Source organism: Acomys minous (genome assembly GCF_964271855.1).
Source record: "Acomys minous genome assembly, chromosome: 11".
NCBI classification, from domain to species: domain Eukaryota; kingdom Metazoa; phylum Chordata; class Mammalia; order Rodentia; family Muridae; genus Acomys; species Acomys minous.
The window spans coordinates 95501374-95518136 of record NC_140492.1 but is presented as its reverse complement, the minus strand read 5'-3'; the positions used below and the strand labels follow the sequence as shown (position 1 = coordinate 95518136).

General features: G+C 42.7%; 1 protein-coding gene across 1 annotated transcript; it reads right to left on the bottom strand.

Annotated features, from left to right (window-relative positions):
* Window positions 1-1497: 1497 nt before the first annotated feature.
* Window positions 1498-13358, bottom strand: LOC311608081 (gamma-tubulin complex component 3-like; the record flags this gene model as incomplete). Its single annotated transcript, XM_084800357.1, is given in 5 exon segments — window positions 1498-1719; window positions 11047-11889; window positions 11893-12848; window positions 12851-13198; window positions 13201-13358. Coding segments are annotated over 5 exon segments (2508 nt in total). The 5' UTR covers window positions 13340-13358.
* Window positions 13359-16763: the final 3405 nt, after the last annotated feature.

The window sequence follows — 16763 nt, the reverse complement described above, 5'->3', positions numbered from 1 at the left end:
TGGGGGGGCGGGGAAGGGGGAAGAGGACATCTATCCCAGAGAGCAGTTCATAAAGAGTTTCCCTTAGGAGCGAGGAACAAATACACACGAGGGCCCTAGAATGATAGTGACAGTGAATAATTTATTTGTGAGATAAATGTTCTGGTGGCTGTAATTTAATGCCAGGGGATGTAGAGGACATAGCCTTTCAGGACCTAGGTAGCCGGAGCGAGCGTCTTCTTTTCTAGGTGTTTCTGTAAGGAAAGTGCCATTTTGTTCCCTTACACTCAGTTTACTCTCTTCCAGGTTTCTGTCTCTCTTATGATCAAAGCCTAAAAGATCAGATTCCAGCTCTGTCAAGCTCAGATCCTCAGCCCACCTCTTGTTATTTCTATATATAGGAATGACCCGGCCACCGCGACTTGGCTCGGTCACAGATGTCTAGCGCTCTGAAGGTTCCTATTGGAGATGCCGCGCAGGAAAGCGACCTCCTTTTGACCTGTTCTGGCACATTGGTTTCACTGTGTCACCGTTATAGTCTCTGTGGACTAAGAATTAGCAGATGCGGGGTAGCAGAGAGGCCTTTCTCAAAGTCAGGACAGAAGCTCAAGTGACGTTGCCTTTGAAACCAAGCGAATATTCTACCATCAGAGACATTCTGATGGCCTTATCATTTGATTCAGCAGTCGCTGGCAGGTAGCACAGCTTGTCACTTTCCTTAGTGGGAATCTTGGGTAACCTCTAGTTACCCAAGGACTTTCTTTCCGATTTCAACATGTGTGGGCATCTTGCTTCCTACCTCCTAGAAAGTTAGTTAAAGAAAGAAGGGGAAAGGACAACAGGATCAGCTCCTGGAGGTGGCCACAAGGGACAGTAGATGGGGTAGCAATAAGGAAATACGCATAGGATGAACTTGTGGGACAGGAATAGAGACTGAAGATCTGGGAAAAAAAATAGAAGGGCTCGGCCAGGTGGGGTAGAGTGGAGATTCTGTGATATTCTTGGGGGTCTGGTCTGCCATCAGTTATTTATTCTGCTCCCTATTCCTAGCATTCTGTCCAATTAAATGTGTTAAAACGTTTCCTAACTTTGAACTGACATTGAAAATTATGGTGAGTTGTGATAAGAAGTCACTTGAGAAGCTATTACAAAATGGTGGCTAAAGGCAAGAACAACAGGTTCCCCCTCGTATGCCCGCCCTAGCCTACGGTGTATACATACAGCTATGTAAACAGGGCTTAAGTGTGAGTCAAGTCTAAAAACCCAAGAGGAGGCTAAGAAAGGGTGATGTTAAGCGAAGGATGGGGGCCTGGTAGGCAGGAGGGGGTCAGGGATGTCAGAGAGTTGGAGAGATGGGAGGGAAGGGAACCACAATACACACTGTTCAAAAAGGTTATAATAGCATCTAGCACATTCTATGCTGCTTTGAAAAATAAATGCCTATGCAGAATAATAGAGAGTGCGGCTGTAATTGATGAGAGAACTGGGAGGGCTTTGTATAGTCCCCTTAAAGAAGAGTTACACGGCGCAGCGGGGAAGCAGCGGGCGGAAGGTCTGCAATCTGTGTCTTTGCTGCTTCTGGCTTCTCCTCTGACCCTGAAAATAATTCACACGTCCATCCTTCATTCTGTAAAGTAAGGTCGGGGACGTGCTAGGAAGGTCTGTGTGAAACGCTTGTGTGACAGAGCTTCTTAAATGTAGCAAAGCTCGGTGTGGTGGCCAATCCTCGCATTCAGGAGGCTGAAGTGTGAGGAATGCAGGTTCAAAGCTAGGGTAGGCTACGTGAGTATGAGACCCAGCCTTTTTTTTTTTTTAATAATTTATTCCTGTTACATCATCCCATCCTTTGTATCCTCCCAGAGACCCAGTCTTAAACCCATTAGCTAATTAACTCATTAAAAAACAGCAACAGCCGGGCATGAGGGCGCACACCTTTAATCCCAGCACTCGGGAGGCAGAGGCAGGCAGATCGCTGTGAGTTCGAGGCCAGCCTGGTTTACAAAATGAGTCCAGGACAGCCTAGGCTAACATGGAGAAACCCTGTCTTGAAAAACCAAAAAAACCAAAAAAAAACAACCCCCCCCAAAAAACAAACAAAAAAACCACAATAAAAACAAGGTGCTAAGAGCTCTAATATTACACGGTGTGTGCTTACACAAGGCTTGGGAAAGCTTGTTCAGGCCACCGAACCAATCCCAGATGCTATCTTGGAGGTGATTTCAGAATCAGGGTGTTTTTAGGCTTCATTATAGAGCCAGGAGAGTATGTGGCAAGGTAAGCTAACGTGGCCGGAAGTCCATATCAGGACAATGCTGGAGTCCTTGGTTCCTGAGATGTTGGTTTTTTTCCATTAGTTTGTGACATTATCATTAAATTTATATGCCATTTAAACTAGTTGACCCACCCTTTAATTTTTATGTACCTTCTACATTGTATTTATTGCATGTTGCAACTCTTCTCTTGACACTGCATTTGGAATTATTTTATGGCCAAGGAAAGCTTTAAAGGTTTATAATGCAGTGGCCTCTAAGAGCGGGTCCATCAGAAGCCTTTTGCTTGGCACCGATTCTCAATGATCTCACTGAGCTATTTAAAGCTTGGTGAAGGAGCCCAGGAAACTGCTGAAGTGCCATCCTAAAGCTGCTTGGCAGATGTAATTTGGATCCGAAGAGAATAGCAGTCGCCACAGTCAAATCGCTTGCCTGAGTTTTGTTTCTTGTTGCTGTGATAAACTACGTTGACAAAAGCAGCTCAGAGGGAAAAGTTAGAGGGTAACAGTCCACCATTGTTGGGGGAGGTCGTGGCAACAGGAGCTTGAAGCAGCTTGTCCCATCCATAGTCAAGTGCGGAGAGGGGCAAGGAATGCATGCACACTCACTGCTCTGCTTGCTGTTTTCATTCTTAGGCAACCCAGAGCCACAAGCCTAGGGAATGGTGCTACCCTCAGTAGGCAGGTCCAGCCACATTAACAAACTGATGACACTTTCCCCATAGACATGCCTCTAGGCCAACTAGATTTTGTTCAGGGAGGCACAAAGTTGTCATCACTGTTTGCTTTGGTGGTGGCTCTTAGCTTGGGACCTGAGGTCCTGGACTTTTTGTTTGTTTGTTTTTGTTTCTTGAGACAGGGTTTCTCTGGGTAGCCCTGGCTGTCCTGGACTCACTTTGTAGACCAGGCTGGCCTCGAACTCACAGCAATCTGCCTACCTCTGCCTCCTGAGTGCTGGGATTAAAGGCGTGCACCATCATGCCCAGCAGTCCTTCACTTTGTTACTCCAGAACTATTCGGGTGACTGTGGCCTGCAGTTTCTCTTCTCTGGACCCTTACAGTCATTTATTCTTAGTTATGGAGGTTTGCTCGCTCTTGTCCCCTTCTCTTCTTCTCCTCTTCTTTCTGTACTTTTTCCCAACTTGGCTGTAACAGGGACTACTCACTGTTGCCCCCCCCTTCTAATGGGGATGCTTAAGGTAGCTTCTAGGGCCACACAGGAGCCTGAGCTTTCTGGAAACTGGACACATGTCCCTCACACCCTTGGGACCACTATTTGTGGTAGTTTAAGTGAGAAATATCCCCCATCGGCTCATGAATGCTCTGTCCCTCATTGATGGCAGTATTTGGGGATGCCATGTAATTATTAGGAGTCAGAGCCTTGATAGAGGAACTATATCACTATGGATGGGCTTTGAGGGCTTGTAGCCCACTCTCACTTTCTATTTTCTCTTGCTGTCCTCTGTATGCTTATAAAAATTTATCAGCCAATTCTCTGTTCCTGCCAACATCCATCCATGCCTTCCCTGCCACAAGGCCTCTATTGCTCTGAAATCATAAGCTACAATGAACCTCTTCCTTCCTTCCTTCCTTCCTTCCTTCCTTCCTTCCTTCCTTCCTTCCTTCCTCTCTCCCTCCCTCCTTCCTTTTCTTGCCTATCTATCTATCTATCTATCTATCTATCTATCTATCTATTTTTTTTCAAGACAGAGTTTGTCTTTGTAGCCTTGGCTATCCTAGACTCACTTTGTAGACTAGGCTGGCCTCGAATTCCCAGCAATCCACCTGCCTCTGCCTCCCCGAGTGCTGGGATTAAAAGCATGCTCCACCCCACCTAGGTGAACCCATCCTTTCTTAAGTTGCTTTTAGCCATGGTATTTTATCACAGCAAGAGGAGGTAACCTCATGCATCCAGCTGCCTCTCTGTTTTCACAGCTTTGCCCATCAACTGGCCAGCTGTCACTGCCACTGCTACTCTGCCCTTTCTGCTTTCTGGTTTCTTTGCCATCATCATAATTCTCTGGTGGTCTTCCTTCATGTTACCAGCTCCCCTCCTACCCCCCCCCCACCTCCACTGCTGAAAGGAGGCAAGAAAACACCACTCAGGAGAGTATAGGAGCTGGGGGACCTCGGGGAAACAGGACAGGGGAGGATCTCCCCCATGAGGCTCACTTTTATATGTCCTGAGAGGAGGTGTTGGGACCAACCACAGACTTTTGTTTGGATCAACCACTACTGTTTGGTTTTGTTCAATCATAGACAGCCATTTGGCCAATTGCTGTCCTGTTGCTGAGGACCAGTCACATCAATCCTTTTTCTAGGTCATCAGAAGAAGTACTCCTCAGTTGGCCAAAGAAGAAATAATGGCAGAGTCACCTAGAGTTCGTTGATGCTTGAGATTTCATAGTCTGGTACAGTTTGTTTTAAATAGCTCCGGATGAGTTGCACCTTTGGCATCAGGCAGTCACCTACAGTCTTTGCATAGCTGTCTCTAGCATGTACAGAATGTTGGATGGATGTATGGCTGTCTCTAGAATCTATAGAATGTTTAAGATGGCTTCATAGCCGTCTCTAGAATCTGTAGAATGTTTAAGATGGCTGCATAGCTGTCTCTAGTACCTACAGAATGTTTGCTGGGGTAAGGACAGTCAGGGTGTCTATTTGAATGACCATCCTTTTGATCTAAGCAGAAAGGAGAATCCAACAGCTCCTAACTAAGCAGTTAAGTCTCCACCTCTCAACGTGTCTCCTCATTCGTAGAAAAGTGACCTTCAGAAGGAGTATTTGAAATAGAAGTTTAGTATTATATTATTATTACTGACCAATTATTAATTGGCTAACCCAGTAATACTCATGTTCTTAATAGATTTAAATAGTGTTTAACACCTATACTGTTCCCCTGGGACATTTTGGTCCCTCTTCTTTGTTTCAAGTGGGGATAGAGAAAAGACCCCCCCAGGCAGTGTTCCATTAGCAAGTAAAAAATAATCTGAAGTTGCAAATAGACAATATATTTAGAATAGTGTCAGGCAAGAGGTCTTCGAGAGCCTACAAGGCATGGGAAATGATGAGCGTGGCCCTGGATTTGGGCGTTGGCAATCCCCCACCCATTTCTTCTCTCAGCTGGCCCTCTTAGGCACCACTCTGCTCTCCTTCATTCGCTACCCTGCAGGATATCTGTGAAATGGGTTTCAAGGTCTTCACATAAGCACTTCTGTCTCATGTGAGCAGATGAGGGTCAAAAAAGGACCTCCTGTCCACAGCAGGTGACCTTGTGACTAACATCCAGCATCTTTGTGCTATGGTCATTACTGTTGCTATGGTGTGTGAGGCACCAGGTATATCAGCAGAGAGGAAGCCAGACAACAGGAGAGAGATGTTGAAGCCATGTAGTGCCTGGAGCTTTGTTGTGGATTTCTCCTCTTTATACAGAGGTCCTGGTAAAGGCCATCCCATTTACCACCATGACTCCCTTTCCAAACCTCTCAGGGTGTTCAGTGAGCATCCGACTGCTAGTGTGTTTTCAGCTTAGCTTCTACAGCAATTGCCTTTTTCTGCTATTTCTTACTAATTGCAGATGATGGTAAGTTTCCTTCACCCATAGAAAAACCAAAAGGCATTAGCTGTCTCCATTACCATTCATGGGCCCCGTGTAGCTGAATGGGGAAATGACTGCTACAGCCAAATTGCTATTTTGAAAGAATGATTATGTATCCCTCGGGGATTTTTTAAAGTGTGTTTCTTGATAGCCTTACTGAGAACAGAAGGGATAGTACATTTCCCATCTAAATAGGTATGAAAAGCTCCTGGCAGAGGCATCCCTGAGGTTCAGCACTTGGAGGCGTTGCTACCTGGGCTTTGAAAACTAGTGCCTGACTGAAGACTGTAGAAGTAGGTCAGGTCCTAACATCCACTCTCAAGAGCCCTTTGTGTTTTTGTTTTATAAAGGAAATAAGGTAGATTTTGGCATTTCTATTGTGGATTTGTAAGTCATAGAGAAGTAGACTCCAATTTCCATTCATCACAGAACAACCACGTATTAGTTATCACAGAGAACAAGCTAGTTGGTATATCAGTGCTGTTTCATTGTCCCTTGCTTTCTTTGAGGGGTCATTTTGTACAAGTAGAAAACTGGATGACACTTACCTACTGACCTCTTTATGGTGAAGCAGAGCTGTCCAAATGCTGTGTAGGGGATCGTTCTGATTCTAAATCAGTTTGCAAAATAGAACAGATTACTTTATCTGTTCTATTTTAAAAACCATTTGTTTCCTTTGCAGCATTGTCTTCAGGCAAGAGAAAGAACAAGCATTTTATACCAAAATAAGATGTGTAATAGTAATAGTGATTCAACCTAGTATTTAAAATGAGAACATGGTGTTCTTGGGTTTTCCCATGGGGAGAAGGTAATGAAATAAATAGTCCCCAAACTTTACACCTGTTTGAGAAGCATGAAGGATTCCTCATTATTCCTAAGTGTTAGTGTTTTCACCTAAGGATCTTCTTAGGACTCAAACCTACCAGTAGAGCTGTAGTTAGGAAAGAGGTGGCTCTTCATTATGTTTAGTTAGTGTTAATGCCTTAGTGTGCTTGTCTCATGGAGGGAGGTAGAGGCAGATGAGCACTGGGACTCTACCTACAGTAAAATGATAAAGAAACTTTGAAGTAGAGGCTGTAACACATGGGAAGGTATGGTTCTAGTTCACTAATACCCCCTAATGTAGAGGAATTTTAATTTAGCAAATGGCACCTTTGGCAAGGAATCACATCAAAAGGCTTAGGACTTTTTGATCTGGCTATAATGCAGATATGCCTTTAGTATACACCTTTAATCCCTCTGGCTGGAAGATAGATATGACACACACTTAATCCCTCTAGCCAGAATTTAGAACACGTCTTTAATTCCTCAAAATGACATCTACTTGAGGGGCAGACAAAGTGAAACATCAGAGAAAGATTTGACAGAATGAGTCAGAAATAGGATACACCGAACCCTCGTGAGAACAGATGGGAAAGAGAAGCTACTTAAGAGCAGTACAGAGAGAGGGGGGAGGGAGGGAGGGAAAGAGAGAGAGAGAGGGAGAGGGAGAAGGGAGGGAGAGAGGGAGGGAGGGAGGGAGGGAGAGAGAGAGAGAGAGAGAGAGAGAGAGAGAGAGAGAGAGAGAGAGAGAGATGGAGACAGAGAGAGACAGGGGGAGGGAGAGGGAGGGAGAGGGAGAGGGAGGGAGAGGGAGGGAGGGAGAGAGAGAACGGTAGAGTTTGGGAAGATAATACAGTAGAGTTTGAAAGTGCAGTACAGTGTGGGGAAGTTTAATTAAGTGCAGTTGAATTCCTGCAGTTCAGTTGGTGGAGTTCAGAGGCAGTTTTTCCAAGCAGAGCAATTCAGTGAGAAGTGGAAAGAAGCCAGTTTTAATAAGTCAGCTTGGAGTAGAGTTTTGAGTCAGAACAGACGAGTTGAACCAGCCAGGTAGAGTTCAGAAAGAACTGGAAAGGGTAATCCTATTTAGCAGTAAGTCTCAGAGGCTGGAAGCATTATAGGCCTAGATTAGCAGATGGAAGCTGGAAGTTGAAGGCTTCAAGGTCTGGGCTGGTAGATTAGATTTTATGAAGACTAGAAGCTTCCATGCCTATGCCTAGGAATAGTTAGATAGAAGCAATTCAGGCTCAGCTACACATTCATAAATCTTGGCTATGGCTCTCATCTCATCCCATCATCTGAGGAAATAAAAACAACATTTATACCCTAAAATAAAAAGAAGGGTTCCTTTCTCATGTGTGGCATAAAGGTTACTTCAAGCATCTTTGCTTGAGGGGAGTTTGTCTGCAAAATGGTAGATGGTAAAAGAAACCCTAATTTAGTGCCATTAGAGGTTTTAAAAACCCACAGAAAATATATAATTCACTTATTTAAAAATCAAATAAAAATGAGTTAAACTTTGCTTCTGTCCCTTTTTTCCTTTTTTTTCTTCTTGCTCTTCCAATCTTTGATCCCTGAGAAAACAAGTGATTGCTAGTGCTTCAGGCTTCTTTGTGGATAGTAGCACTTATGTCTAGGTTCATGCTTATACTCACAGCTGCTTAATCAATTTTTTAAAAAATCTTGTGTCAAGAAGATTCTCGAAGGAATATCTTTTTTTAAAAAAAAGAGTATACCATGGTCAGGTCCCTTAATTTTTAGACCCTAGTATTGATTATCTACGGTCTCTCAAAGCATTTCCTCACTCCCTCTTCTGTTTATTTATTCATTGCTTTCCCTCTTCTACCTAACAAGTTTTTCATTCATTTTTATTTTTTGCCCTGCATTGTGCAAGCCTTGAATTATTTATGCCATTACTTCTCCAGCTGCTGTCAGTCATTTTCATACTCAACCCAAAACATTGGTACCTAAGATTAGGCCGTACTTTATAGGTTAATATATGTATAGCAAATAAAAATCTCCTTTCATAATTACAAAAGATAACTGTGTATCATAATTAAAGAAATAGAGTTGGTTCCCTGAAAAATGCAGGGGATTGAATATCTGCCGTCTATGAACTGGGGCAATGTTTTGGGGAAAAATAAATATCTGCTATTGCTGGAAAGTACATTTGACTCATTTATTTTAGTGACATAAATGTGCAAAGATGGAGTGAACTGATAGTTTTAATGTAAACTCAAGAATTCTTCCATTGTTGGGAATTTACCATGATACAAAAATGTAATTTCTATGCAGGTACAAGTGCTTTCCATACAAAAGATGGGTTGATTTTAAAAATCACTTTGAATATCTTATAAAATAATATTGTATAAGTAAAGAATAAAATATCCATACCTTGTAATGTTCTAGGCAAAATACTTAGATATATTTAAGCTAATATGGAAACATGTAGATTACATAAGATAAAAAGCGTGAGAGTGAAAATGAGAATGCAACTTACCCATATTTGTAGGATGCAGCAAAAGCAGTACTAAGGGGGAAATTCATAGCATTGAATATTTTTTTAAAGAACAGTAGGATCCAAATCAATCCCCCTAAGCCTCCACCTTAGTAAAGAAGAAAGAGAAGAGCTGACTTACTTAAAAGCCAACAGAAGAAAGGAATAATAGATATCAAGAAAATTGAAAGTGTCAACCCATTAGGAAAAATATTGAGAACATAATCTGATTCATTGACAAAATCAAAAGCACCCATGAGATTTTAGTCAGACTATAAAGAAAATGGAGAATATTAAAAAATTCTAATATCAGAACCGGAAGAGGGGACATTAGTATAGATCCCACAGTCAGCCACAGGGAAATATGAAAATACCACGAACTATTCTTTGCCCATATATCTTTAAAAACCCATGCATGCTCTTTGGTTGGTGCTTCCATCTCTGTAATCCCCCATGGACCCTGGTCAGATCTGTTAGTCTTCTTGTCGCATTCTTGTCCCTTCCAGGTCCTTCCTCCCTAACTCCTGCCGCCCAGTCTTCCACAGGAGACCCCAAGCTCTGCCTAATGGTGGGCTGTGAGTCTCAGCACATGATTTGATCGGCTGCTGGGTGGGGCCTCTCAGAGGACTGTTACGCTAGGCTCCTGTCTGTAAACATAGCCAAGTATCTGTAACGTGTCAGGGGTTGGGTCTCAGGTTGAGCCAGGCATTGATTAGACAATTTCCCCAATCTCTTTATCTCCGCATATATTGTAGACAGGGTAAATTTGGGGGTCGAAGGTTTTGTAGTTGGATTGGTGTTCCCCTCCCATCACTGTAGGTTCTGCCTGGCTAGAAGGTGTTCTCCTCAGTCTCCATGCTCCCCGCTGCTAGGAGGCTCAGCTAGAGACATCCCCATATCCTTCCTGTAGCCTACCCTGTAGCAGGTCTTCAGCTTGCCTCAGGGATGACCCTGCCTTTACTTTCCTTTTCACTCCAAGTCCTATCACCTCACCGCCCCACTCTCCCCACAACTCATACCTGACTGATTCCCCTCCCCATACACTCTCCTACCCAGGTCCCTATCTTTATCCATTTCTGTTGTCTATTCTATTTCCTTATCAGAGTGAGAATCAAGGAGGGACCTCCTTGTTACTTAGCTTCTTTGGGTCTGTGAGTTGTAGTATGCTTACCTTGTAATATATGGCAAATATCTGCTCATAAGTAAGTAAATACCATGTGTGTCTTTCTGGGTCTGGGTTACCTCACTCAGGATGATTGTTTCTAGTTTCATCCATTTGCCTGCAAATTTCAAGATTTCCTTGTTTTTAATCGCTGAGTAGTATTCCATTGTGTAAATGTACACAGTTTCTTTATTCACTCTTTGGTGGAGGGATATCTAAGGTTGTTTCCATATTCTAGCTATTATGAATAAGGCTGCTATGAACATAGCTGAGCAAATGTCCTTGTTGTATGGCAGAGCATCTTTTGGGTATATGCATAGGAGTGGTACACCTGGGTTTTAAGGTAACACCATTCCCAACTTTCTGAGGAAAAACCAGATTGATTTCCAAAGTGGTTGTACAAGTTTGCACTCTCTCCAGCAATGGAGGAGTGTTCCCCTTTCTCCACATCCTTGCCAGCATGTGCTGTCACTTGAGTTTTTGATCTTAGCCAAACAGAAATAGGTAAAAGATAGAATGTCAGAGTTGTTTTGATTTGCAATTCTAAGGACATTGAACATTTAAGTGTTTCTCAGCCATTCGCTATTCTTCTGTTGAGAGTTGTCTGTTTAGCACTGCACCCCATTTTAATTGGATTATTTGCCTTGTTAATGTTTAATTTCTTGAGTTCTTTTTTTTTTTTCCCCGGTGGATAGTGAGACTTCTTTTATTGGACATATTGCCGGAACACTGTGGCCTATGTGCAGCTCCCAGCTGCCTGGATGGACTGGGCTTGCGTCGGCATCTGCTAACCCCAAGACAGGCTCACGGTGGGAACTGCGCCGCCCCCTACTGCCCAGAGAAACCGGAAGCCTGGGTTCTCTGGCTTTGTAATGTTCGTTGAAGTCCAACCTGAAGCTGAGAAACCGGAGACTTTCATCAGAGCTGGTCGTCAGCAGCACCAGAAACTGCTGCACAACGCCCTGGTAAAAGTGCGTCAATATTCGCAACTGTGAACACAATTTGGGTATGGAGTCCTGGAATTCTCGGATCCTCCTATTTTCCTCCTCTTCCTCTGCCGCCGTCACTCCCCACTGGCCCTCGAGTTCACACTGTTTCTTCTTCTCTTCAAACTGCAGCCGCCTCTGTAGCTCCTCCAGAGCAGCTCTGTACATGGCATCTTGGGCATTCTGAAGTTCAATCATCTGATCGAACACAGCTCTGAGTTGATTTAAAAGTACCCTGGAGTCACTGTCCAGGAGACAGCGGGAGGTGATGGTATCCAGGAATGCCTCATGTGCTGCAATAATGTGGTCCAAGTCCTGGGCCTGTTGCACTCTGTTCCAAAGCTCATCCCAAGAGCACTCAAGGACCTCGAAGGTCATGTAGTACTGCATCTGATGGATGGAGTGCACCATCTCAGAGGCCAGGATGTGGCACTGGTGAAGTACCCCGGAGAACTCTGGCATGTTCCTCAGGAGTTTCGCATTGCACATGTGTCCTTTCCGTATGTCAGTGAGGATGTACTCCATGCGCTTGGCCCTCCACAGGAAGTTGAACACTCTCAGGTAGTGGATCATGTATTCTCACGTGAACACGGTAGCCATTGGTCCATTGACGTGGTAATCCAGGCTGAAGACATCCCATCCAGTGTCACCTGGAGAGACCTCCAGTAGCCTCACGTCTAGCCTCTTGAGGATCTCTGGGCTATCAAACTGGGCATTCGTGTCTATTACAGCATTTTCAAGAATCCCCGTCAATTTATGCTGATATAAAGTCGTTGCTGGGCGAACAAGTTCTGGCTTTAGCAAATCCATCAGGTGCCGTATGAAGTCTCCCTGGCTGAGAAGCAGGTAGCGCCGCATGGCCTGCATTTGCTCCAGCAGACTGTACTTTTTATTGAGCACATCTAACAGATATTTGCTGGTCTCAAAATAAGCAGCATCAATTTTCCCTTGAATTGTGTTTTCCAAGTCTGTGAATGAATCTGCAGCATCACGGGGAGACTCTGCAGACTTGGTCACAGCTATCATTTTTGTGGTAGGTGTCTGATCGTGACAAACTTGATGCAAGAAATTTATTGACTTTCCTATCAAAAGGACCTTCCTGGACTGGTCCATTGTAATGAAGGAAGGGATCATCGATTTCCTCAGTGTGTACTTGTCATGCCACAGCCGGTCGGTTTTAACAGTTGGATCCGATGCCACAAAAAATTCATGGTATGTGTCTTCCAGCTCCCCATCATAGATCCATCGGTAGAGGAAGCTCAGGACAGGGTGAGACACTAAGCTCAGAATGTGCTGCACCAGGGACTTCATGTAGGGATCCCCTGTCTTTGTATAGGCATGGACAGCAGAGGCCAGCTCACCCCCTTTCAGTCCTTGGCAGTAGTCGACCAGTGCAGCAAGGGTCTTCAGCCTTATTTTGGGGTCATATGTCCAAACCAGGAGGCGCCACAGAGTGAGGCTGCTCTCTAGTCCCAGAGTCACACCTTGATCATCTTCTAACTGCAGCTGGGAGTGCAGGCCAGAGAGGAGCCGGTTTACTCTTTGAGCTCTTGGTGCAAGGCGGCACAGAAACTCTGACCTACAAGTCCAAATGAGCGGTCCAGACTCCTCTGGTCGACATATTTTCTGATTTTATTGTGTAACCATCTCAGCTCAGCAAGCCGGACTGCCGTGTCCCTCAAAGATTTATTTAAGTTTGCCTTCCCTTCCACTTTGTAGCAGTTGTCCGTGCTGCTCATTTTGATGTACTTGCCATCGATGCCCTGGAACACATAGAAAATGTCCCTCACAAGAGCCGCTTCGGTGACCTCCAACGAGCCACTTGAATCCCCTTCTCTCCTTAACCTTGTCATGTTTCGAGAAAGAGCACTGGGGAGGTAGCGGTTTATGAAGAAGGCTGATTTGCAGTCAGAGTCCATGCAAGACAAGGCCCCAACTGCGGTCGAAGGCCATCCCCAACTCCTGGAGCTTGATGAGGCTGTCCAGGGAGGAAAGGCTGCACAGGTGTGGGGCCACTGAGGCCACACATGCCGATGCTGCTGATTCCGCTGCTGAGGAAAGGTAAAAGCCTAGACTGTGAAAGGCCAGTGGTTGCAAGGACTAGGGCGGGCAGATGGGTGAATATGTGGAGCACAGAATGTTTTTCATGTGGTTAAAACAAATCTGTATTATACATTAGTAGTGGGTACACTTTATTCTGTTCACTTAAAATGTCAGAGTGGATAGTGTCAAGAGTGGATCTTAAAGCAAACTGGGTAATCCTGGTTTTGATATGTTTAGTATTCTTTGTTGCACAAATGTTTTCTGACAGGAGATGCTGAGGATGGTGGAGGCTACATATGTTTAGTGATGGGCATGTGTGGAAAACCTCTGTGCCCTTGGCTCCGTTTCCTTATGAGCTTAAAGCCGCTCTAAGAAGTAAAGTCTATTTTAAAAGCCTCTGTGCAAGGAAAGTAATTTTGTGTACCTTAGAAAGGAACAGAATTACATTATATCCCAAAGTACATAGCTAATATGTTAATGCGCAATGATAGAACCAATGGTTGGATAAATGGACAATTGTTTTAAAAATTAATGTTTTCCCCTTGGGAAGAATTCCATGAGTGTGTGTGGATACTGACTTCTCTAAGACACTGAGCTCATTTCCTTCACCTTGAGTGTTGAACTTAGTGACCTGTTTATGAAGAGTGGAGAGGAAAGATACTAACTTTAAGGTGGAGAATTCTGATCAACATTACCTTAGCTGGCAAGAATGTGCACCACTAGTAAAAGCCATGTTGATAGTGTGCATTTTCTGATGTGATGGGCGTACTGGTCTCATTTACTCCTAGAATCCCATAACTCTAATGAAATAATGAGGGGCAGCATACCAAATGTGTGACCAATATTCTTTAAAACTGTATGTACAATGAAAAAGACACAAAGCAGATGCCACTATAAAGAGATATGATAGCTAAATTCACTGTGAATTTTGGAACAGCCAAGAGGACATTATTGAATAAAATAATGACTTGATGGCTGTGGTTCTGTGGACAGTAAAATGCACTGTAGTATTAATTTCTGAATGTTGATAAATGTGCTATGACTGTGTATAATAGTAGCAGTCTGGAGAAAGGATATGTGTTTCCTGTAAGTTGTTTCATAAATCTAATGCTGTTAACATTGTATCCAAATAAGGCAAAAGAAAAAATATAATAATATTCACATACATAGAAATTTCTGGAAAACCAGATGAGAAATTGTTGATTTTTTTTTAACCTCTGATAAATATGACTAGGTGGTGGAATGGAAAAAATGATGGAAAGGCATTGAAATTGGGACTTTCTTTTTATTTTATGGCTTCCTTGCCTATTGGAGTTTTAAAAAGCTTGTTCATCTTTCAAAATAGTTGTTTGTTTTTTTATTTGTGTGTGTTTGACTTTTATGAGTCTCCTGTGATTATCAAACCACTCTCTCATCTTACAACAGTCTCAACTCATTTTTCCCAGAGAACAAAGTACTTCATTAAATCATGTGAGCACACAATGCCAGGTGAACTGAGTGCTTTCCCCTGCCCAAAAGTATGCCTTTCACTCTGTATTGAACTCTAATGCTGTGTCGCCTCAGGAATATATACAAACACACACATATAAGAATATATACACAGACATATATATGTACATATATGAATACATATATAATACATATAAGAATATATATATGTATTGATATATATACACAGTACATAGAATACATATATACATGTAAGAATACATATACATATATATGAATATTCTTAGTTTTGGGGGAGAGCCTTCAAATCTTACATCTGTAAGAAATTTAGCCATGTTCTTTGCTAGAGAAGTGTCTTAGTCAAAACACTTATACTCTGTTCCTAGTCTCCTCTTTGAAAATCAAACTCAATTTTATATTAAGGTTGGCTCACATAGATTACTGTTGTTATATGAAGACGATCTGGCTCACACCAGCATCGTTTGATAAATTGGTTTGGAGGAGGGTGCTGTCTTTGGGAGAACTACTTCCAATTAATTGCATAGACAAAGAAGAAAATGGTGTTGATTAGAGGGTTTTAAACTTCTAACTACCTAAAGTAAAACTTAAAGTTAATAATGAAGACCAAAGTCACGTGATACAATTTTATCAGAAATAAAGGTCAAAGCTAATCTGTCTTTCTTAAAATGTAGCAGAGTGTAATGTTCAAATACTTTATGATGGAGTCAAAGATTATTGAGTATGTTTACATTAAAAAACAATACACACATTATCTAAAGCCTGGGCTTGGGTCAAGGATGGAAGTATACTTAATTAGAAGTTGTTATAGACTAAAGGGAGCAGAGCAATGCTGTCTGTGTTGGCAGTGGTTATCTTTTTATGGGTTACGGGACATGAAAACAGAAAATTATGCCGATGTGTGGCTAAAATCAGCAAATTGTGGATTTGGTTCTGAAGTACATGTCTCAAAGCTCTCAGAGGTTATTCTTTTAACAACAACAACATTATTATTATTATTATTATTATTATTATTATTATTATTATTATTATTATTATTATTATTTACTACTACTACTGCTGCTGCTGCTATTACTATGTGTGCATATGTATGTGTGTGCATGTGCATGTGTGCGTGTGTGTGTGTGTGTGTGTGTGTATGTTGGGATATACATTGCAGTGGCAGACATGTGGTAGTCAGAGGACAACTTGCAGGAGCCAGTTTTCTTTCTACCATGGGTTTCGGGGATCAAACTCAGGTTGTTAGGCCTGATGACCAGTGGTTTTACCCTGAGCTATCTGCTTAATCCAAAGACAGAGATTTTTCTTTTCTCTTTAATAATAACTTTAAAAACTTTTTAATTAAAATATAGCTTATAATTTCTTCCCTTCCCTTTCCTACCTCCAACCCCTCCTGTGTCCTTCCCTCAGACCCTTCTATGTCCCCTCCTCTTTAAAATGTATAAATGTATAGCCTTTTCTACACACACACACACACACACACACACACACACACACACACACACACACCAAATTATATACAGATGCATAAATACACAAATAAACCAGCTGGGTCCACCTCATGTTGCTTGCATGTATATGAGTTGGGAGCACTTGGTATAACTAATTAGGAGGTTCATTCCTTGGGAAGATAATCTTCTTGTCTCAAGAGCAAGTGTCTCCTAGGAGTGGTGGGAGGCTGCATCCATGAGATTGCAGCAACATGGCTGCCTAACAAGAACCCAACCATGACAAGAATAACAGACATGCTAACATGGAAAGGGAACTCTCAGGGGGCCCAGACAGTGGCTATTTCCTTTAAAAAAAAATAAGGAAATTTGTTGGGCCTGTCATATTTTCTCCATAACTCCATGTTTCCATTTTGCTTCTGTTTAATGGCTTGGGTTGATTTTTCTTTTGATAATTGGTTTCATTGCATGTTTTAAAGAGTGTCTCTTGTTTTA